This window comes from Elephas maximus, chromosome 3 (genome assembly GCF_024166365.1).
Source record: "Elephas maximus indicus isolate mEleMax1 chromosome 3, mEleMax1 primary haplotype, whole genome shotgun sequence".
Lineage (NCBI taxonomy): Eukaryota > Metazoa > Chordata > Mammalia > Proboscidea > Elephantidae > Elephas > Elephas maximus.
The window spans coordinates 73,418,449-73,443,507 of NC_064821.1; the positions used below are offsets into that span (position 1 = coordinate 73,418,449).

General features: G+C 40.1%; 1 protein-coding gene and 1 pseudogene across 3 annotated transcripts in view; both read left to right on the top strand.

The window, feature by feature from the left end:
- ZBTB8A (zinc finger and BTB domain containing 8A) overlaps positions 1–25,059 on the top strand; it is a 65,064-nt gene that overhangs the window by 35,244 nt on the left and 4,761 nt on the right. For all 3 annotated transcript variants that reach the window (XM_049878634.1, XM_049878636.1, XM_049878635.1), the window contains 2 exons: positions 21,154–21,977; positions 24,350–24,519. In XM_049878634.1, the coding sequence (XP_049734591.1) occupies positions 21,155–21,977; positions 24,350–24,519 (993 nt within the window). In that variant the 5' untranslated portion in view covers position 21,154. The remainder of the gene's footprint in view (positions 1–21,153; positions 21,978–24,349; positions 24,520–25,059) is intronic.
- On the top strand, positions 485–21,147 carry LOC126072849 (60S ribosomal protein L39-like; annotated as a pseudogene).

Below are 25,059 nucleotides of genomic sequence, written 5' to 3' on the forward strand. Positions count from 1 at the left end.
TCTGTCTATAGTGCCATGTTGGCTCTATCTCCTCTTTCTTCTTAATGTAGGTTTTTACTGTTATAAATTTTCTGCTGAGCACTGCTTTTACTGCATCCCATTGGTTTTGGTGTGTTGTGTTTTTATTTTCTTATCCAGTGAATTTTTAAATTTCAAATATTGTATTTTTTGTTTCTACAAATTTTTTTAATTACTTTTATGTCTTCTATCTTTTTTCTCCATATGTTCATATTTTTCTTTAAGTCCTTGAGCACGTGTTTAATAATTGTTTTTACACCCTTGTTTTCAAAGTCCAGCATCTCTTTCATTTCTGTGTCTGATTCTATTGACCGATTTTCTTCTGATTTTAGAGTAACAATTTTCTTCTTTTTCACCTGCCTAGTAAATTTTTTGATTAAGTGGTAGACATAGTGAATATGTATTTTTGAGTATCCTTTAAAAACTTTTAAAATTTGGCCTACTTGTTAGTTAAGTCACTAGTGGATCAGCTTGATGATTTTGAGGATTGTTTTTGAACTTCAGAGCAGTTCTAGATAAACATTTACTGTTGGGTTAAGTTAGTCCTACTACTAAGGTATTACTTTTCTGGGATCTCTACTAAATACCCTGGCTGTTCAATGAGGAGTATTCACTTTGGCTGGTCAAACATAAATGTCCCCTACCCCTATGTGAGGTCTGGGAATTTTTCTGCACATAGTTCCTTAGTAGTTGTTTACCAGGCTATTGAAATTCCACCCTACACATGCCTAGATTAGTGTTCAGCACAGACTCTAAAGAGCCCGGTGCAGATTTCTTGGGCTCTTTTTCTGCATAGTTGCCTCCTCTCTAGTACTTTGCTCCACAACTCCCAGGGACCCTCAGCCTCTCTGAGTACCACTCGTGTTTGTTCTATCCGGCTTGATGTCCCCCTCTCTATACCACAATCCAGAAAGCCAGAGTGATAGTAAGCCTTACCTCATTTGTATCTCTTTTCTTCGGGATCACAGCACCACACTACCTATTTTCACCATCTGAAAACTGTTTTTTCATGCACTTTGTCCAGTTTTCCCACTGTTTATAGCAGGAGACCACATCCAATATCAGTTACTCCAACATGACAAAAGCTCAAGAATTTTACTCTAAATTTTCTAATTTTACTTTTGTATTTTAAAAATAAACAATATCATCTGCATTAATGATAACTGTTTCATCCTTTTCAGTATTTGTATTTTATATTTAATTATCTTTTCTAATTTATTGACTGATACTTCTAGAACAAAGTTAAATAATAAAATTGATAGAAGACTTCCCGGTATTTTCCCCTAAGGGTAGATGGGAAAAAACATTTTACAGAGATAATATCCAGGGTTAACGAAGGGGTTGGGAAAAAGGCTCTATCATATGGTGTTGGTGGAGGTACAAATTGATAGAATCTTTTTGGAAGGTAACGCATCGGTACCCACTTAGCAAATGCACTTCTAGGAATCAGATTATTTCACAAACCCTCAATGTGCAAAGGTATTTGTTGCAACATTATTTATAACAGCAAAAAATTGTTAAATTATGGCCCAACTACCTTGTTTCAAATGAGAACAGAAGATTTATTAAATTTAACTGACAAGATACGATAGTAAAAGGTTGAGTATTAATTTGATGCTTCTCCAGCAGTGTTCCCAAATGTCTTGTTTCTGCAGTTATCTGACATAACCTTGAATATATTCTCCTTTTGTTAGCACAGTGTCCCTGGTTTATTTGCCCTCCAGAGACATGGTCAGATAAGGATTCAGCAAAAGTTGGATCTTTGAGTACATAATGAGAATGTGAAGGCCCCAACCTCTAGCCAAGTGACTCGTTCTTTTTTTTTTTTTTAATAGTTACTGGGAGGTTTGGGATTCTTGAAGTTCATTATTAGCTAGAGCCTGGATTGCATCAAACATGGAATAAACTCCATTATAGACATAACTCCTTGGGAACTAATTTATTATAATGTTCTTCATCTCTCACATGTGTTCACATTTTTACTGAATTGTAGTTAATGGATTTTTCAAATAACTGCTTAGCCAGTTTAATACAGTTAATACCAACAAAAGCTGGCTTAACAGAGTGTACGTACGGTCCTGAGTTTGAGAGGCCTCACCAAGATATTTGTGTTTTTAGGCCACAGTCTTGCTTCTGCCGTTACTTCACGTTTCACTGAATGGTTTTGACTCATCATGAGTTATCACAGGTGTGCAAGTTGGGGCTAAAGTTAGTGCAAAAGTGCTGAACAAGCATATCACTTTGGTTATTAAAATGGATATTTTACAGTAACTCGAGTCAAGGAAACACCTTCAAAAAGCTGGTCAGCTGTTAGAGATTTGTGGGAGACTTCTGATGTCATGAAAGGTATCATAAAAGTTATTGTAGCTTGGAAAGAGTTGCCTCACAACTCTCTGAGTGAACAGCAGTTGAAAGAAACTGTCTGGAGACATGGCAGGACTTTAGGGGCTATGAAGAGAAAAAACAACAACTGCCCATACACCACCACCAGAAACTATGCCTTAGTGATACCATAACCCTAATTGTACTGATTGCATCAATGTTTCCATTTATAAAAAGTTGTTGTCCCTGCTAGAGTATTCCTGAATGGGCTGTAGCTGCAGCCTCAGATAGTGTCACAAATTAGGAATAAATAACCCTCAGCCAGAAATGATAGAAATCTAACTTACATTTAAGCAGAAAAGAAAGTTTATAAGCTCATATAACTAAAAATCCAGAGGAATCACTGGCTTTAGGCACAGCTGGATCCAGGAGTTAAAATAACATCATAAAGACTCTTTCTCTAAGCAGCTGTGTCTTGCTGTGTTCTGTGTTGTCCTTGGTCTTCATTAGACTTTCTCACTTGTTAAAGGTGATTTTTTACAACTTTAGGTTTACATGATTCGTAAGGAACTGATGTAGTGAGACCCTCATTTTCTAGCTTCCATGACACGTGCCAAAAAAGGACTCAGACTGACCAGCCGGGGTCAGGTGCCCATTCCTGTCGTAGGGTAGGGAGTGCATGTGATGAACATCACCACCAAGTTGTGGAAGGCAGTTCCCAAAGAGAACTCTCACGCTGAGAAAGGGAAAGGGAACTCTTACGCTGCAAGCAGAAGACAGCAGAGGTCCACTATAATAACAGAAATGAAAGAAGGCTCACGTAAAAACTGCACCTGAAGTATCATGGGGGAAATGACATGAGGCCTATGATTGTTTTTAAAATATTCTGGGTGGAGAGGGGAGTGGAACAGATAGAAGATACAAAATTGGCAAATTGATCGTTGTTAAAGCTGGATAATGAATACATGAGTGTTCCTCATATTATCCACTTTACTTTTCTTAGTTTTTGAAAATTTCCTTAAAGAAGTTAGTGACCAAACAAACCAAAAAAAACCCACAACAATAGCAACAACAAAATAAATGTAGTCTCTAATTGACGGTGGTTGTTTATATGTCCCTTGTCCAGAAGGGCAAATCTCAGGATAGATCTTTTATTAGACAGCTGATTTGTCTGTTTTTGGTGCTTGAAATGTTATCAGTCATACAAGTGGAAACCGCTCTGGGTATTTCAAAAAGGGGGAAGTTAATATATAGAATTCACTCCCAAAGTGCAAGAAGTGCTTTGGAGATGAAAGAAAAAGAGATATTTATTTAGTGGTTTCCCTTTTTCTTTCTTTTGTTATCTTTTTATTATTTTATTTTCATTGTGCTTTAGGTGAAAGTTCACAGATGAAATTAGTTTCTCATTAAACAATTAATACACTTATTGTTTTGTGACATTGGTTTCCCACCTGGCGATGTGTCAACACTCTCTCCTTCTCGACCTTGGGTTCCCCATTTCTGTCTGCCCAGCTTTCCTGTCCCCTCCTGCCTTCTGGTCCTTGTCCCTGGGCTGGTGTGCCTATTTAGTCTCCTGTACGTGGTTGAACTATGTGAGTTCTCGTTTGTTTTATAGGCCTGTATAATCTTTGGCTGAAGGGTGATGGTTCCCTTTTCTTTGAAGGGCCTGGGGAGCTAGGGAGGGTTCTAATCGTAGATCAAAAGCTGCTGTGCCCTGAACTGAAGCCCACAATTCTGTACTGGCTACCGTGCAGTTGGAGTCACCGTCACAGTCAGTTGTAGATCTGCAAGGAGGTGCCTCTTCTGTCAGAGATGGAAAGTCCAAAGGTGCCTCATCCAGGCTGCTGGAGTCCAGAATGCCGCCACCCCTGCTGCCATTAAAGCAGTAGCCAGCACCTGCTGCATTTCCACTGCCCACAGCAGGAAACTTTTTTTCCTTTTTCTGATCTCCCATCGGTGCCTCTCATTGGCAGACCCTAACAGAATAAACAAATCTGTCTTGAAACAAGTACAGTCAGAATGCTTCTTAGAAGGAAGGATTACAAGACTTCACCTCATATACTTTGGACATGTTATCAGAAGGGACCAGTCCCTGGAGAAGGACATCATGCTTGATAATGTAGAGGGTCAGTGATAAGAGGAAGACCCTCAATGAGATGGATTGACACAGTGGCTGCAACAATGGGCTCAAACATAGCAGTGATTGTGAGAATGAGGCAGGACCAGGCAGTGTTTCATTCTGTTGTGTATAGGGTTGCTATGAGTCAGACCCAACTTGAGGGCACCTAACAACAACAACAACAGAAGCCAGATGCCAGGGAAGGAAGCCTGGTAGATGTCATTTGCAGAAGTCCAATTCCACCAGTAGAGGATCCCGTATAGCATGGCAGGCATGAGGCTGAGAGATGACAGGTAAATAAATGACCAACATAGTTCACCCTTTTGGCTACTAGGCATCCATATACACCATTTTTCCCATACTTAAAATTCTAAACGACAGCTTCCTGAGTCTCCCCTGTAATATGCACCTATCCTTCATACAAACAAAGCACTTTCACCCTCTCTCCAAAAAGACTGATGTTAATTCCTCTTTTGGGTCAGTTACAATCCAACTTAATGTAACCATTCAATGTTTCCTGGTGCAAGCTTTCCTACCTTGGGAACTAAGACCTCCCCGCAGGGACAGAGAACCAAGATTCTATAAGTGGGTTGTTAAGTATAAAAGTGAAAGGAATCACAGCCACTTTCATCCTTTGATTTCTAGAACTGAGTAGTCTAGCTGTGGGGGAAGAAACGAGCATAATATACTGGTCAGTGGTTATACACATATACCACATCTTAGAGGATAGCACGCCATTCTGTCAGTGTGTGTCATCTTTCAGGCCTGGTGATCTGCTTCCCAAAGGTCACAGCCTTGAAAACCCTATGGAGCAGTTCTACTCTGCACATGTGAGGTTGCCATGAATCAAAGTCAAGTCAATGGCAGTGAACAACAACTTCTGGTAGGTTAGCTTTCTTCTTCAATCAAGGGTTCTATAAATCCAGCTCTATAAATTGGCTTAGGTTGGAGAAATGGATGACACGCTATTGTGCTCCAATATGGCAAACCAAATCAGAGTCCTGCTTAATAGACCTAGGGTTGTTTGGGTTTGGATGTAATACTTTAGTTAACTGCTCATCTAGACAATGCCTAGGGATAACATGTTCAATTACCCATTGCCAAAGATCCACCCCTGCTGTACATTATGGTAATTGTGCCCACCTTGTCTCTGGCATTTAAGCACTGTCACTTATTCTTTGCCACTCTAGGGTCTCCTCATCTTCATTTCAGTAGGGACATCTCCCTCTTAGTGAAGGAAATATCCTCTGGGCCTTTGAATTTCTTCCTCCACATTGTGCCAGAAATTCTGGCATCTCAACCTCATTGAATGTAATCTACCCTTGAGTCCAAGTTGCAGTCAATCAGTGAAGCAAACTTTAAGAACCATTCCCAGGTGCTCAAGCTAACACATTAAAGCCAGAATTTGTGGTAAATATACTCATATCAAGAAGTTCAGCCTGCTTCAACATTATATTCCTTAGGATCCATCCCCAAATACATTTCTGGGTTTCTGCCAAGGTAAATTGATAAAATCTTATGTATTTTTAATTTTTATTTTGATAATTTTGATGAATTATCCCCCTAGAGAATGCTGGGCTCTGACTCCAGTTATGGTCTGGTGGGAATGAATATGAGATGTGTCTGAAGGAAAATAGGCATCCCTTGTGAGGTAATTATCCCAGGTAGGTTATTATGGAGTCTTCAAGAAAGGGAAGGGAAGGCGAGTCTCCCCAGACAGGGAAGGAGAGGGTACTTTCCAGGCAAGGGAGGTCAATGGAATTTAGAAGTTCAGGGGTCTCGGATTGTATGAATCTATTCAAGTGTTTCCAAGTGTCAGGGTTCCACTCCTTCACAATCAACGCCCATCACATACAATACTTGGTAAGGATGTAAATTAAACTTACGTTGTAATTTCGCAACCCGCACAGTTACATTTGGGGGTCTGATTTTTACCTATATATACTCCATGACTTTAAGAAGTAAGAGGTTTGTTTGGGGCCACCATCAAAGTTCTCTGATGGTGACTTGAGGTGAGAATTTAAAGCCCAGAGCTTATCATTTTCATTTTGTAAGCATTCCAGTGCAGTCCTTGCAGTCATCATTACTACCATAATGATCAAATGCCCCAGCCGCTTGGTCTCCCGAACCCTAGCCTTCAGTAGGCACTTCATCCTAAGCAAACTCAGGTGATAATTTTTTTAACAATATTTTATTGTATTTTCAGTGAAAGTGTACACAGCAAAACAGGTCCCCATTCAACAATTTCTACACATGTTGTTCAGTGACATTGGTTACATTCATATTGTGTCAACATTCTCATTATTTCAGTTCTAGTTTCAGATGATAATGTAAGTAATCACAGTGCCACTACATGACACAGATTCCCATTTTCCATTGGCAGTGAGGTCATCACCCTGTCCAAGCTCAAGCAGACAGCCAACCAATCCTCAAATGCTGTTTTGGAGGGTTTATTTTCTGGGACCTTTCCTGTTCTCAAGATTATATGATAAGGAAGGGTCCTGTTAAGAAAGCAGAAGCCACTCTATATATTCCACACAGAAATAATACAAGGAATTAAGAGGGTGTAGTCTTTTGACTGTCCTTTGACAGAGACTGCTCTGAAGTCATTCGCTACAGGCGTCTGCCTTTTCTTTCAGAGGTCCTTTGTTGCTCTTTTTGCTTGTCAAAGGCAGTGCTCCAGTCTCCGCAGTCAGAAGATAATTTCCCATTTTACTTTTAATGTTCAACATTGTCCCACTCCTATCAACTCTCAATTAGGAGTCTGTTTAAATAAATTTGCACACAATGACTACTCTTAGCAATTCCTTTACAATGTTGACACTCGAGATTTCTACAAATTGCCTGGAAAGCAAATTCTTTTTTTTATTTTATTTTAATTTATTGTGCTTTAAGTGAAAGTTTACAGATCAAGTCAGTCTCATACAAAAACTTACATACACCTTGCTATGTATTCTTAACTGCTCTCCCCCTAATGAGACAGCACACTCCTCTTCTCTACCCTGTATTCCCCGTGACCATTCAACCAGCTCCTGTCCCCCTCTGCCTTCTCATCTCCCCTCCAGACAGGAGCTGCCCACATAGTCTCATGTGCCTACTTGAGCCAAGAAGCTGACTCCTCACCAGTATCATTTTCTGTCTTACAGTCCAGTCCAATCCCCGTTTGAAAAGTTGGCTTCAGGAATGGTTCCAGTCATGGGCTCACAGAGGCCCCAGGGACCATGACCTCCAGGGTCCCTCTAGTCTCACACAGACCATTAAGTCTGGTCTTTTTATGAGAATTAGAGGTCTGCATCCCACTGCTCTCCTGCTCCATCAGGGATTCTGTGTTCTGTTCCCTGTCAGAACAGTCATTGGTGATAGCTAGGCACCGTCTAGTTCTTCTGGTCTCCGGTTGATATAGTCTCTGGTTTATGTGGCCCTTACTCTCTTAGGCTCATATTTACCTTGTGTCTTTGGTGTTTTTCATTGTCCTTTGCCCCAGGTGGGTTGAGACCAATTGATGCATCTTAGATGGCCACTTGCTAGCATTTAAGACCCCAGACACCACTCACCAAAGTGGAGTGCAGAACATTTTCTTAATACATTTTGTTATGCCAGTTGACCTAGATGTCCCCTGAAATCATGGCCCCCAGACCCCCGTCCCTGCTTCTCTGGCCTTCTTCGAAGGGTTTGGTTGTAGAAAGCAAACTCTTACTGAAACTTAAAAAAAATTCTGTGTTTTCACCCAAGGTAATAACTTTCGAGTAAAACTTTTAAGCATAGAATTAAAGTATTTTTATAACATTTTTATGTCTGAAAAAGAACTGGTTGTGACTTGGGCATCAGTAAAACCAACTTTGATTGCTTTCAGGGTTAGTGAATTTTAAAGAAAAGTTGCACTGAAGTTATTAAAAAATCCAGGCTTTTCAGAAACAGCTATATTAAGTCAGGATTCTCTGGTTGCAGGTGAAAGGAAAGCCAACTCAAACTGGCTTAAGGAAAAAGTGAATTTATTGTCTCAAGTAACTGAAAAGTCTAAGGATACATACATAGGTTAAGGCCTGGCTAGGTCTAGGGCTGGGGCTGGCAAAAGATAGTCTGTGGCTGTTTTTGTAAATAAAGCTTTATTGGAACACAGCCATGCCCGTTCCTTCACATACTGTCTGTGGCGGTTTTTGCACTACAGTGGCAGAGTTGAGTGTTGCAACGGCAGAATTGAGTAGATGTTACAGAGATCTATGACTCACAAAGCCTAAAATATTTCCTATTTCGTCCTTTACAGAAAAAAATTTGCTAAACCCCTGGTTTTAGGGACAAAATAATGTCAGTAGGATCTGGGCTTTGTTTCTCTGGTCTGCTTTCCTCAGTGTTGGTCCTTTCTCATGTAAATTCTTCCTTCACGGTGGTAGAATATCTAAAACAACTCCAGGCTTACATCTTCACACCTGCACAAGAATGGTCCTTTATTCCAGTTGCTCTAATAAAAGTGCTAAGATTAGCTTCTTTTGAACCTCATTTGAATATAGTGCTCTGATTTGCCAGCTCTGGGTCACAGTTGATCCCTGGAATGATGGATTAAGGCAGTACCTCCCAAACCATATGAACCAAAAAAGGTGGAGGGTTGATCCTCTTAAGAAAACTTGGGGAGCTTTTTCTCTGTCACTGTGGTGTGTGTGGCCGCCTTCCATCCTCACCGTATCTTCTCATAAGGCTTCTGGGATCAAGAGATTCCTGGCCGAGAAACAAAAGCAGAATCATCTCATTCTTCAGTGGATTTGAATGAAAACTGGTGTTAAAACCCCGTACAACTCCAAGAGGAGACATTGGAGAAGAACCAAGCTGGGCCTAAAAGGAGCTGCACATGCGATGGCACACATATTTATGCTCTGTCAAGTTCAGTAGAATCTCACCATAACAAGTTGAAAAGTTGGCCACTGTTTGAACAATTGAACATGTTATATTGGGAAAACTCTGGTTTCTTCTGTTTTTATGCTTCTGCTTTGATAGATTGATTTAGTAATAAATACGTGAGACCTTTGGTTGCGGGGGGGAGAAAATTTGGGACATTAATACCAGAAGGCATTGAGTGAGTAGAGGGAATAGTAGGAATAGAATAATGTGTAAACAAAAGGGAAATTAGATAATAGACAAATAACAAAAATGTTCACTGAAACTATTAAAATAACAGCTTGTAAATAGCTATAGCTTCTTTGGTTAATACAGAAATAGTTTTTTTCTTTGTCCAGTTCATTTTAAATCAAGATTTTAGGTTAACTACAAGGAGCCTGGTGGTGTAGTGGTTAAGTGCTCAGCTACTAGCTGAAAGGTTGGCTGTTTGAACCTGCCACCCGCTCTGGAGGAAGATGTGGCAGTCTGCGTCCATAAAGATTTCAGCCTTGGAAACTCTATGGGGCAGTTCTGCTCTGTCCTACAGAGTCACTAGGAGTCGGAATTGACTTGAAGTCAATGGGTTTTGGGTTGGGTATATGAAATTACTATTTTTACTGGTCAAATATTGGCAATTTTATGCCAATATTACAGAATTGAAAAGGCAGAACATTTTATCTTTTCAGTCTATGAATAAGTAGAAAAATAGAAGTTTAAAATAAAAAAAAAAAAGGCAAAAACTAGGTTAGATTATTCCAGGAATGCAAAGATCATTCGACATCCAAAATAATCCATTAATGTAATAAACCATGGCAACAGATTATAGGAGAGAAACCATGTAAATAAGCATTTCATTAATCACACATTTATAAGAATTCTTAGCAAATTAGAAATAAAAGGTTACCCCTCAAACTCAATACTACTAAACATCTTTTTAATTTTTTTTTCAACTGTGTTTTAGGTGAAAGTTTATAGCGCAAATTAGCTACTCATCCAAAAATTTATACACAAAGTGTTTTATCATACTAGCTGCAATGCCCGCAATGTGTCAGCATTCTCCCTCCTTCCCATTCCACCCCAGGTTCCCTGTTTCCGTTGGTCCAAGTTTCTGGTCCCTTCCTACCTTCTCATCTTTGCTTTTGGGCAGGTGTTCATCCATTTGGTCTCATATACTTGATTGAACTAAGAAGCACATTCCTCACATGTGTTATTGTTTGTTTTATAGGCCTGTCTAATCTTTGGCTGAAAGGTGGACTTCAGGTGTAGCTTCAGTTCTGAATTAGCAGGGTGTCTGGGGGCCATAGTCTCAGGGATTCCTCCAGTCTCTGTCAGACCAATAAGTCTGGTCTTTTTTTGTGTGTGTGTGTGAATTTGAATTTTGTTCCTCATTTTTCTCTTACTCTGTCCAGGACCCTCTATGGTGATCCCTGTCAGAACAGCTGGTGGTGGCAGCTGGGCACCATGTAGTTCTTCTGGGCTCAGGCTGGTGGAGTCTCTGGTTCATGTGGTCCAGTAGTTCTTTGGATTGAAATTTTCCTTGCATCTTTGGTTTTCTTCATGCATTTTTGGTTTTCTTCATGCTCCTTTGCTCTGAACGTGATCGTACCAATAGAATTATTTTAGATGGCCACTCATAAGCTTTTAAGACCACAGACACTACTCACCAAAGTAGGATGTAAAACATGTTTTTTTATGAACTGCTTTGCCAGCTGACCTAGATGTCCCCCAAGACCATGGTCCTCAGCCCTCAGCCCTAGTGACTTGGCCCCTCAAGGTATTTGGATGTGCCTGGAAAGCTTCTATGGCTTTGCCTTGGTCACGTTGTTAAACATCATTCTTAATGGTGAAATTTTAACAGCATTTCCATTTAGTCAGTGATGCCTGTGATCATGATTTTTATGCTACACACTTTATGGGAGATCCTAGACTTTGCAATAGGACATACAGAAGAAATGAGATCATAAAAATGGAAACAGATGAAGTAAAACTATCCTTATTTTCAGAAATATAATTATCTATAAAGAATATTTCATAAAATCGTCAGTAAACTATTAGAGCTAAAAAGAATTTAACAAGGTTGCTAAATACAAGGTTAATATACAAATGTCACTAGCAAGCCTGTAAGCCAATAATAATGCAGTAGAAACAAAATACACATTTCCTATAGCAATAAAACTTATAAGCAGTGGGAATAAATCTAAAAAAAACATGCAAGATCTTAATAAAGAGAACGAGGAAACATTATTGTTATGAAAGAAGAACTGAATAAATGGAGAATTATACCACGTTCATGGGTGGCAAGATTCAATATTATAAAGATATGAATTCTTCCCTAAATTAATCTATAAATTCAATGCAATTCCAGACAAAATACCAATAGGATTTGTGTGTGCATGAAACTTGATAAGCTGGCCCTAAAGTTTATATGAAAAAACAACAGGCCAAGAAGAATTTTTTCTAAATCTTTTTTTTTTTTTTTTTAAGAAACAGAACTAGGTGGGGGGAACTCATTATAATGTTATGTTAATTAATACTGTTAAGTATTGGTGCAAAGACAAACCCAAGTGAACTGAACAGAGAGCTCAGAACTAGACTCATGATCTTATGGAAACTTAAATGTATAACAGGTAGCGTTACAATAGTAGGGAAAGGATGGTCAGTAAACAGTGTGAGAAAAATTGGTTAGTCATATGAAAAATATAAAATTAGAATGCCATATGCAAAAATAAATTGAGGCGAAAGGGCCACATAAACCAGAGACTGCATCAGCCAGAGACGAGAAGAGCTAGATGGTGCCCAGCTACAACCGATGACTGCCCTGACAGGGAACACAACAGAGAACCCCTGAGGGAGCAGGAGAGCAGTGGGATGCAGACCTCACATTCTCATAAAAAGACCAGACTTAATGGTCTCACTGAGGCTAGAAGGACCCCAGTGGTCATGGCCCCCAGACCTTCTGTTGGCCCAAGACAAGAACCATTCCCAAAGCCAACTCTTAGACAGGGATTGGACTGGACAATGGGTTGGAGAGGGATGCTGGTGAGGAGTGAGCCTCTTGGATCAGGTGGACACTTGAGACTATGTTGGCACCTCCTCCCTGGAGGGTAGATGAGAGGGTAGAGGAGGTTAGAAGCTGGTGAAACGGACATGAAAAGAGAGAGTGGAGGGAGGGAGTGGGCTGTATCATTAGGGGGAGAGCAACTGGGAGTATGTAGCAAGGTATATATAAGTTCTTGTGTGAGAGACTGACTTGATTTGTAAACTTTCACTTAAAGCACAATAAAAATAAAAAATAGAGGTAGATTGTAGCCCTAAAAGTAAAAAAACAGAACCTTAGAAAATATCTTTATGACCTTGACATAGAGAAGGATTTCTTAAACAAGATACAGAAAGCACATACCATAAACAAATTGACAAATTTGACTAAATTAAAATTAAAAGATTTTTTTTTTTTTTAATGAAAGCAATGTTAAACGAAGTTAAAAAGACAAACTACAGACTGGGAAGAAGATATTTGAAAGACATAACTGACATAGGATTAGTATGTAAAATATATAAAGGATACTTGTAAGCCAACAAGAAAAAGGTGACCAAATTAAAAAATAAGAAAGAATATTATTGGCTCCAATTCCTTACCATCTCTCTCTATTCACTTTATTTGTCGTGTGACTTTGCAGTTATTCCCACTAAGGGAGCAGAGGATATTTCCCCATCGCTTGACTTTGGATTTGGCCATGTGATTTACTCTGGTTGACAGAATATGGTAGAAGTATAAACCTTCAGAGGCCTCATGTATTTCCACTTGGCCTACTGCACTTTTCCCATTGTCATGAGAACTTGTCCAAGCTAGCCCACTGGTCCCAGGAGGAAGCTGTGAGACACAAGTAGCAGAACCACCCCAGACAAGCTACCCCCTCTAGGTAAGCCTGAATCAGCTGACCCATAGGTATGTGAGTGGGTTCAGGCAAGATCAGCAGAGCTGTCCTGCCAAGCCCAGCCCAGATCAGCCAACTCACAAGTGTGTGAGCTAAATGAATAGTTGTTATTGTATAACATTGAGCTTTGTGGTTAGTTGTTACACAGTGTTAGGTAACTGGAAAAATGGTGTGGCAGGGGGTGGCTTGTGATCTCCTGTAGCTACACAAGGGGGAAGGAGAATCAAGATCAACAGCCCAAGGTTGATACCTTTGAGGTGGAGGTCAGACATACGTCCTCTCACCGGCCCTTTTACCAATTCTTATACCAACTGTGCCTTCCTTGGCACTCTACTTCTTCGCTGAATTCAATAATTCACTGCAACAGCCATACAGAACCCACAGACAATACGATTATGGGGTTTATTAGGGAAGTAACAGGTTACAAGTCAGGCTTAGTAATGCTCAGGATACAGTTCTTCAATCAGGACAGCCTTTTCTCAGCCATGGTAGCAGGCATACCTCTTTCTGGCCCCTTGGCCTCTGCCCTGCTCAGGCAAGTGTTAGAAAGCTCTTTCGGCTTTGCCCCCAGTAAGCCTCAGCCTGAAGGTGCCCAGCTCTAGTTCCGTGGCTTCGCAAACCTAGCTCCACCAAGTGCCCAGAGACTCCCTACTCCGCCAGCAAGCCTCCTGCCTGAAAGTGCTCAGCTTTCTGGCTCCTTGGACTGGGAAGCCCACCTCGTTGTCTCCTGCCAGTCTCCTGCCTCTGCTGCCACAGTTTATCTGCAGCTACTTCTCTCCATCTTCAGTGTTACAGCGCTCTCTCTCGGTCTCCTGGTTCCAGGAACTTACCGGCACAGGGATCCCAGGTCCAAAGGACAAACTCCACTCCTGGCTGTTCTTTCTTGGTAGTGGTAGTGGTGAGATCCGCCCTTCCCATTTTAAGCCTAGTGGATGGCAAAACTGACCAATCCCCTCATTAGGATTGCATATACCTTACTTGCATGGTCCAGCACCCACGAGGATGCCATATACCTTATTTACATTATTAGCAAACTCTCCGCCCCCTTGGTGGGCCACAAGCACCCCATTTGCATAATCTCACCCAGTCATTTGATGGGAGTTACAGACTATGGTTAGAAGAGCCATAATGTGTAATTCACTGCACCTCAGTAGCAATATGCTAATGAACAACTATTTCACAGAAAAGGAAACCTAAACATGATTAATAAACATATTAAAAGTTGTTCATGTAAATAAAAGCAGTAACATACCATTGCTTACTCATAAGATTGGCAAAAGTTAAAAAGTCCGGCAATACTAAATGTTGGCAGAGATGAGAAGTGGGAATTGATATATCCTACTAGTGGAAGGCAAGTTTTAAAACTATGTGGCATGACTGTGGCCATCGAGTTGCAAGTGTAAGTTCCCTGGGTGAGGTGTCCAGGAAAGATATTCTTTCCTGGTAAAAAGAAGGTAGACTGGGCTGGTAATTGCCCTTTGCCCTTTGCTCTTCTTTCTGCCAGAAATGTGGACATAAGACTGGAGGTGGAACAGCCATCTTGCAACATGAAGCTGTTTAATTTCATTAATTATAACATTTTTCTATATTCATTTTGTTTCTCTTCAGAGCTACCTCTTCTGTTTTCATGGTGTCTTTTCTTATGAATAATAATAATGAGAGAAAAAAGAGAGTGACTAACATTTGTGGAGTACTTACTAATGGGCTGAGAACTCACTCCTCACAGCAGTCCTGTGAAATAAGTGCTGTGTTTAGCCCCATGTTACAGAGGAGGAAACAGGACCCAGAGGTTAAATAAGTTGCCCCAGTCCACACAGCTACCAACTGGTGGAGCTGGAATTCCAAGTCAAGCTACTTTGCTGTAGTATCTGTGCTTATAACTATATGCTATTCTTTATCATTTTTTACCTCTAACTACTTTCAACTTATTTAATAGTCTGTCAGTTCTTTTTCTATTTTCTGAAGCTCTTGTGGTTCTAATTCTCCTGTTTGTCATGTTTGCTGATTTGCATTTATAAAGAACAATTTCCCTGTGCGTCGTAACATTTTTAATTAATTCATTCAACAATATTGATTATCTGTTGTGTTCAAAGAGCCGAGTAGTAAACAAAACAGGAAGCCTCTGCTCTCTTGGACCTTAAATTTTCATAGGGGAAAACTAACAAAATAAATACGTAGCAAATGCCGAAAGGAAGAAACAAAGCAAGGCAAGGAAATAAAGACTGTGAAACCAAAGAAAAACCAGGTGCCATCGAGTCGCCAGCCTTTGGGTTATAACATAGTCAAACACAAACCGTTTGTACCACCCAGGGACCTTAGAGATGGGGCGGGGGGGGGGGTTATATACGATGGAAAGGAAAGCCTCTCTGATAAGGTGACATTTGAGCAGAGGCCCAAAAGAAGCGAGAATGCGATTTGTGTGTATCTGGGGGAAGAATGTTCCAAGCAGAGGGAATGGCAAGTACAAAGGCTGTGTAGCAGGAACGTGCCTGTGTTCAAGGAAGAGTAAAGAGGTCCGTGTGGCTGGAATGCAGAGAGTGAGGGGTAGAGCAGAGGAGATGAGGTTTGAGAGGTGCCGGGAGGGAGAAGAGTATAGATCCTATAGGGCCTTTTAGGTCATGGGAACAACTTTGGAGTTGGATGAACCATTGAAGAGTTTTGAGGAGAGGAGTAACATAATTTCACTTCATTTTAGAAGGATCACTCTGGCTGCTATATTCAGACTAGATTGAACTTCCAAGGAGACCAGTTGGGAAGCTGTTGCAGTAGCCTCTAAGGGGTAGATGATGGTGACTTGGCTCAAAGTGGCAGCAGCATAGTGGAAAGAAGTGGTAGAATTTCGGATCTGTTTGAACGTAAAACCAACAACATGGAATCAAAGATGACTCCTAATCTTTTGGCCTAAACAGTTGGTAGAATGGAGTTACCGTTTCCTGAGATGGATAAGACTGTACAGCAAGCAGATTTAGGATGGCAGTGAATCAAGAGTATGGTTTCAGACATGTTAGGCTTAGGGTGCCTGTTAAACATCTAAGTGGAGATGCAGGTAAATAGTTGGATATATGAGACTTGGGTGTCTCTGGGTTGCACAAATAGTTAGGTACTTGACTACTAGCCAAAACGTTGGTGGTTCGAACCCATCCAGAGGTGTCTCAGAAGACAGGCCTAGCAATCTGCTGCCCAAAGGTCACAGCCTTGAAAACCCTATGGAGCAATTCTACCGTGCACAAATGGGCTTGCCATGAGTTGGAATCAACTGGATGGCTACTCACAACAACATACATACTAGACTTGAGGTTCAGAGATGAGGCCATGGGGCTGGATATGTAAATTTGGGAGACATAAGCACAAAGATGGTGTTTAAAACTGAGATTGGATGAGATCACTTAAGAATTGACAGGTAGAGGTCTAAGGTCTGGGGCATTCTACCACTTCTTGTTAGGTGCCATTGAGTTGGTTCTGATTTATAGCAACCCTATGGTACAATAGATAGAAACACTGCCCGGTGCTGCCCATCCTCATGATCGTATTTATGCTCGAGCCCACTGCTGCAGCCACTATGTCAGTCAGTCTCATTGAGGGTCTTCCTCCTTTTTGCTGACCTTCTGCCTTACCAAGCATGATGTCCTTCTCCAGGGACTGGTCCCTCCTGATAACATGTCCAAAGTATGTGAGACAAAGTCTCGCCATCCTTGCTTCTAAGAAGCATTCTGGCCATACTTCCTCCAGGACAGATTTGTTCTTTCTTCTAGCAGTCCATGGTATATTCAACATTCTTTGCCAAGACCATAACTCAAAGGCTTCAGTTCTTCTTTGGTCTTCCTTATTCATTGCCCAGCTTTCACATGCATATGAGGCGATTGAAAACACTGTGGCTTGGGTCTGGTGCACCTTAGTCCTTAAAGTGACATCTTTGCTTTTTAACACTTCAAACAATGCAATGAAATGCGTTGTTTGATTTCCTGACGCCTGCTTCCACAGGCATTGGTTGTGGATCCAAATAACATGAAATTCTTGACAACTTCAGTATTTTCTATGTTTATCGTGATGTTGCTTATTGGTCCAGTTGTGAGGATTTTTGTTTTATGTTGAGGTGTAATCCATACTGAAGGCTGTGGTCTTTGGTCTTCATCAGTAGGTACTTCAAGTCCTATTCACTTTCAGCAAGCAAGGGTTGTGTCACCTGTATAACACAGGTTGTTAAGGAGTCTTCCCCTAATCCTGATGTCCCGTTCTTCTTCGTATAGTCTGGGTTCTCAGATTATTTGCCTACCATACAGATTGAATAAGTATGGTGAAAGGGTACAACCCTGATACCTTTCTTGACTTTAAACCACACAGTATCCCTTGGTCTGTTCAAACAGCTGCCTGTTGATTTACGTACAGGTTCCTCACGAACATAATTAAGTGTTCTGGAATTCCCATTCTTAGCAATGTTATCCATAATTTGTTATGATGCACACAGTCAAATGACTTTGCACAGTCAGTAAAACACAGGTAAACATCTTCCTGATACTCCGCTTTCAGCCAGGATCTGTCTGATAACAGCAGTGATATTCCTTGTTCCACATCCTCTTCTGAACCCAGCTTGAATTTCTGGCTGTTCCTGTCAAAGTACTGCTACAGACATTTTGAATGATCTTCAGCAAAATTTTACTCGTGTGTGGTATTAATGATATTGTTTGATAATTTCCACATTCAGTTAGATCACCTTTCTTTGGAATAGGCATAAAGACGCATCTCTTCTAGTCAGTTGGCTAGGTAGCTGTCTTCCAGATTTCTTGGCATAGACGAGTGAACACCTCCAGGGCTGTACTCATTTGTTGAAACATCTCGATTGGTATTCCGTCAATTCCTGGAGCCCTGTTTTTCGCCAGTGTCTTCACTGCAGCTTGGACCTCTTCCTTCAGTACCATTGGTTCTTGATGATATGCTACCTCCCGAAAGGGTTGAACGTCAATCAACTAATTCTTTTTGGTAACATGACTCTGTATTCCTTCCATCTTCTTTTGATGCTTTCTGTGTCGTTTAATATCTTCACCATAGAACCCTTCAATACTGCATCTCGAAGCTTCAGTTCTTTGAGCTTGAGAAATGCTAAGCGTGTTCTTCCCTTTTGGTTTTCTAACTCCAGGCCTTTTCACATTTCATTATAATCCCAAAAAACCCACTGCTGTCAAGTCGATTCTGACTCATAGCGACCCTATAGGACAAAGTAGAACTGCTCCGTAGAGTTTCCAAGGAGCACATGCCAGATTCGAACTGCTGACCTTTTGGTTAGCAGCTATAGCACTTAACTACTATGCCACCAGGGTGTCCTTCATAATAATACTTTGTCTTTTGAAACCACCCTTTGAAATCTGTTCAGCTCTTTTACTTCATCATTTCTTCCATTCACTTTAGCTACTTGTTCAAGAGCAAGTTTCAGAGTCTCTTCTGGCATCCATCTTGGTCTTTTCTTTCTTTCCTGTCTTTTTATGATTTCTTGCTTTCTTCATGTATGATGACCATGATATCATTCCATAACTTGTCTGGTCTTTGATCATTAGTGTTCAATGCATCAAATCTACTCTTGAGATGGTCTCTAAATTCAGGTGGGATATACTCAAGGTCGTACTTCGGCTCTCGTGCACTTGTTCGAATTTTCTAACACTTAAAGGTGAGAAAAATGGGTAGTAAGTAAAGGAGACTGAGAGGGAGTGGCCAGTGAGGGAGGAGGAGAGCCAGGTAGGAGTGGTCCTGCTGGCCAAGTGAAGAGAGTAATCAACTGTGTTGGTAAAATAGGACAAAGCAAGAACCATTTGACAACGTGCAAGTTACTGATGACCTTGACAAGAATGGTTTTGATGGAGTGAAGGGGATGAAAACCTGATTGGAATGGGTTCAAGAGAGAATGGGGCCAAAGAAATGGAGACAGCAGATATTTTTAAAACTCCTTTAATGAATTTTGTGTAAAGGGAGCAGAAAAATGTAGTAGCCAAGGGTAGGTGTGAGATCAAGGGGAAGTATTTGTTTGTTTGTTTTTAAATAGGAGATAGATACCATGCTTGCCTGATATTGGAAATAATCCATTTTGTGTAAAGAGGGGGAATGATTTTGAATTCATCTTCAGCAGAGCTTATTTCTTACCCGCTCTAACAAATTCATGGGATGGTAAGTCTGGTGTGATGTGGGGAAGAGGAGCCAGGGGGCCCATAAAAAGTAACCAGGCTTACTATAGTCACAGTTCCCAGAGACATAGAGGCACAGCATGCCATGACGTAGGGTCACCTGGGGCTGCACCCGGGGACAAGGCAACAACAAGTTGGAATTGTAGAAAAGGGCTTATGTATGGGTTATCTAGGTTTCTGAATAATTTTGCAGGCTCGGGAGGCATAGGGGCTATTCCTAGTTGTTGGGTAACTGGCTCCAGGCGATTATCATGGAGGCGTAGAAGTCAGGAGTGTGAGAACCTGATAAGGGGAGTGGTTGGAGAGTGTGCTTAATCAGCTGCTCAACAGGGGCAACTGACCAGCCTCCAAACAGGGCCTCAAAACTATGTCAAGACAGCATAAAAGAAAAGGGCATTGTACTACCTGGCTTGGGTTTTGAGAGCAACCCTCACGAGCAATTTCTCATTCACAAAGTGCCCCGGAGGCACCACCAACCTGGGAAGAATATTTTTGTAAACTTTTCAACTTGAAGTTTCTACACCAAGCAGGTAATATAATTTGTACTCAAAAAGTACAACCTTGAATGCGAATATCACACTTAGGATATTTCCCACCCAAGAACCTGGCAAAGACAAGCTTTCTTTACCTTTCCCCTGGACTTAAAGGCAAAATTTACTAGTCCCTTTTCACTGAAGTTGTGGTCCTTAGAGGGTCTCAACAGGTAACTGGATGCCAACTTCCCACCTCTCGTAGATAGAGGTTTTTTAATGATGAAAACTTAAGCCCTAGCCATCACTGGTCCACCCTCCTGTGCTCTCTACTCTGGTTCAACTCCTTCCTCACTGCTGGCATCTGAGGATTTCCTATACTTTCTTGCAAGTCCAGCCATACGTTTAAACAAACAAGTACACAAATCTTGGTTTATTTTGTCCAGCATCTCTAGGTGTTCCTAGCAGTAAAGTTTCAGCACTTTCTAGACATCCATTTTGCTGGAACCAGCGATCTTGCCCCTCACTCTTCACCTGGCTAATTCCTTTGGTCACCTTTGAGGTCTCAGCTTAAATGTCACTTCTCAGAGAGGTAGTCCCTAACTCTCTCCATCTGAATCTAAACTAGTTCACCCTTTTATACTATTCATAACTAACTGCCATCAAGTCTGTTCTGACTCATGGCAACCCCATGCGTGTCAGAGTAGAACTGCGCTCCGTAGGGTTTTCAAGGCTGTGACCTTTAGGAAGCAGATCACCAGGCCTTACCTCTGAGGCACCTCTGGGTGGGTTCAAACTGCCCACCTTTGGATTAGTAGTGCTTAAGCATTTGTGCCAGCCAGGGAACCTTAAACTAACTCATAGCATCCTCTTTTTAGCTTAGCACTTAACTTGTTATTCTAACTTCATCTGAATATTTGTTTAATGCCTCATACACCCTCTAGATGGAAAGCTTCATGAGGACAGGCACCAAGTCTGCTTAGTTCAGCACATAGCAGAGGGCCTGAATTATAGAAGATGCCTAATAAAGTTTGTCAACTGAATAAATAGTTTTCTAAAAATCTAGTAACTAATAATATAGTAGTATTAAGTGATACCTTCTAAGATTGAAACCTAACATCTTCTGTGAAGACTGTATTCTCCAAGAAGAAAATGCCTTTATTGGGAAGACAACATTATTTTAGTTGATTCATCTTAAGAAAGCAGTGCTGTTCGGTTTTTGGTAACCATGTGTGTCTTTTCCTCTTTAGAATGGAGATCTCCTCCCATCAGTCTCACCTCCTGCAACAACTGAATGAGCAGCGCAGGCAAGATGTATTTTGTGATTGCAGTATTCTAGTCGAAGGAAAGGTCTTCAAAGCACATCGGAATGTATTATTTGCTAGTAGTGGCTACTTTAAAATGCTTCTTTCTCAGAATTCGAAGGAGACAAGTCAGCCAACGACAGCTACATTTCAGGCTTTCTCCCCTGACACTTTCACGGTTATTCTGGACTTTGTCTATTCAGGAAAACTGTCTCTTACTGGCCAGAATGTCATAGAAGTGATGTCAGCTGCTAGCTTCCTTCAGATGACTGATGTCATTAGTGTATGTAAGACTTTTATTAAATCTTCATTAGATATTAGCGAGAAAGAAAAAGATCGCTATTTCAGTCTCTCAGATAAAGATGCCAATTCTAATGGCATAGAACGTTCCTCTCTTTATAGTGGTGGCTGGCAAGAAGAAAGCAGTTCTCCACACTCTCACCTAAGCCCCGATCAAGGAACAGGGGTAGTAAGTGGGAAGTCGTGGAGTAAGTATAATTACCATTCAGCCTCCCAAAGAAATACTCAGCAACCTTTGGCCAAGCATGAACAAAGGAAAGATTCCATCAAAAAGTCCAAACATTTGAGGTTGTCACAGCCTTCTGAAGTTACTCATTATAAGTCAAGCAAACGAGAAGCACGGACATCTGATTCTTCCAGCCACGTTACCCAATCTGAAGAACAAGCTCAAATTGATGCTGAAATGGACTCAACACCTGCTGGCTATCAGTATGGTCAAGTTTCTGATATCACATCCAGAAGTTTTCCAGGTACCCCCAAAAGAGCACAGATCCCCTCAATCCAGTTTCTAATCTCCTACAGAAATCAGCCCTATCTCAACATGCTCCTAATTGTAGGTGTTATGGGTAGTTGAACTGTTGCTAAGAAGTGATTTTTTTTTACAGTTATGCTTCTCTAATGAAATCTGTTTCTTGAAACATAATTCTTAAAATTTTCATTTAAAATAACACTGAATAAATTTAATGACAGTCAAAACAATAGAGTACTGAGGGTCAAAAGCGGATTTTCTACAACTGAATCTATGGGCGGTCAGATTATTGTTAAATGTTTAAAGCTCTTTTCTATAATTCAATCCCAAAGACACTTTATTTTTACTTTAAATAGCTTATTTCCCCCTCAGTATTCACTCAGGAAAAGTGTTTTTATACAGAAAAGTTAAATAGAGCAACCATGCGTATTTGCAGAGGTTTACAAACCCAGGATCTATTTTAGAAAAGTTTAGAAAAATTATTTTAGAAAAATATATAAAAGTAAAGGGAGTAACGTAAATATCCGTGGAGCCGTTACCCAGCCCCAACTTTCAGCGCACAGCCAGTCTTGTTTCAGCTACTGACCTACCCTTATCCCCTCCCTGTATTATTTTTAAGCAGATCTCAGACATAGTATGTGTTCATCTGTAAAAACTTCAGAATGTATCTCTAAAATATTTTGTTGTTGTTGTTAGGTGCCTTCAAGTCAATTCCAACTCATAGCAGCCCTATATGACAGAGTAGAACTGCCCCATAGGATTTCCTAGGATTTTTTAATCTTTACGGGAGCAGATCGCCAGGTCTTTTCTTCCTTGGAGCCACTGGTGGGTTTGAACTGTCAACCTTTAGGTTAGCAGCCGAAATACTGCAACGCCATCATTGTACTTAAACAAAATTAACAATAATTCCTTAATATCACTAAATAGCCACTCGGTATTCACATTTCTCTCATTGTCATGTAACATATTTAAAATAATTCGGTCGTTTGTTGAGAACACAAATTTTAAAATACAGTAAGCAACCTGATTGATTTTTATTAATCACATATTCCTTTGGGGTATTAATTTGAAAATATATGAAATTATATCATATTTTAGAACTTACGGGAAGTCCTGTCAGGCTGTAACCACTGACCAAGGCATACAGAAACAACAGAGCAAAAATGGAAAATCTTTGTTGCATTTTATTATTTTTTCTTTTTTAGTGTCTTTATTGAATTTTAAAATACAAAAAAGTTTTCTTTCTTCCTTTGAGCTCTGTACTTTTTTCATTCTAGGTTATTTAAATCTAACCTTAATAATGAGGATGCTGTTTTAGAACTGTGAAATTAACATTTTATATAGAAATTGTTGAGATGACGTATGTTTGGTTATATATAGTTACACAATCAAATTAAAAAAAAAACATTTTGAATATATGAGTTTTAAAACAAAAAATTTAAGATCCCTGACATTTTTTTCACCTTAAAAAAAAAAAGTTACTGTGTAACAGAACTCAAATCCTTAAAAAGTCCAGACTTACCAGAATAGTTGAGACTAGAGGGCTCCCTGAGCTATCATCCTGAAATGTTCTGTAAACCTTGAGCCAAAACTATTCCATGAGGTCATCTTTCAGCTAAATAACAGATTGGTTCACAAAATAAACAATATCATCTGTGAGTACTGTGCGCCTTTAAGAAAATAATCTATATGAGACCAAATTGTCAACATTTACCCAAAAGCAAAAATGAGAAGGCAAGAGGGCAGGGAAACTAGATTACTAGAAGAGGAACAACCAGAAAGGAAACAATGAAGAAATTGATGCACTGTGAAAAATATAACCAATGTCACTGAACAAATTATGTAGAAATTATTAAATGGGAACCTAATTTGCTGTGTAAACTTTCACTGAAAACATAACAAAATATTTTAATTAAAAAATAGATAAATACATGGAATGAAAAAAAGTTACGAAGTGTATCTAAAGTAAAGGCAAGGGAGTAAAAACATAAATAAAACAAGTTACTTGAAAGCTTTGCGTAAAGCTTAAATATTAAATACTTAAATGAATCACTTCAATAATATCCAGTTTTAAAATCAAGCATTACCTTTTTACATTTAAAATCTAGTGGATCTACAACATTAAGTAAAAGCATAAGTGTGGCAATCTATTAATTGTATCCAGACTTTGTCAATCTGTAAAATACTTTAGTTAACAAAATACACAGTATATATATTTAGGATGACATTGACCATCTAGTCTTAATAAAATTTCTTCTCCTTTTCTCCCACCCTTGGTGAGATGGAACTTACCAACTCTGTTTGGATTTCTTTGTATTATTGAAATTGTTACCGTGAACTTTCCAGTGATCTAATGAAACTGTCTCATGACAGACGATCTGCCCAGGATGCGATTCAAGTGCCCATACTGTACCCATGTGGTGAAGCGGAAAGCTGACCTAAAGCGTCACCTTCGTTGTCACACAGGTGAAAGGCCCTATCCGTGTCAAGCTTGTGGAAAAAGATTCAGCAGGCTAGACCATCTAAGCAGCCATTTTCGAACGGTGTGTATATGCTTCTTCATTATTTTACTTCTTAAGAAATGTGTACACTTACCTGCTTTAGGGTAATCCAACTTATGAGGGAAATTTTTTCACATAACTCTATGTTAAAAAATTTTCCAACTTCATGTTTTTACTTTGTACATAATACATAATATGGGGGACACTATATATTTATATATATATACGATTCTCCTTTGAGACCTTGAAGTTGGGAATTTTGATACTAAATAGTTTTATATTTCCATTTTAATTCACTTAAAGTCTAATACATTTTTATATACTGGTCTTTGTAGAGCCAGAGACAACGTAAGCTGTGTAAATGTTTTAATGTCTACGTCGGAATCACTGCATTAGATACTCAGCATCTGCCAGTGGTTCTTGAGTCCCTACCTGGTTGAGTCTCAGTCTAGTTGCTGCTGTCCGGCCTCTCTCCACAACACCCCCTCTCCAGTCTCTCTTTATTTGGTCTCTAGTTTCATTAAGAAAGGGAACAAGGTGGGCAATAGAGCCTCTCCCCGTCAGAGACTTGACTGTCAGCGG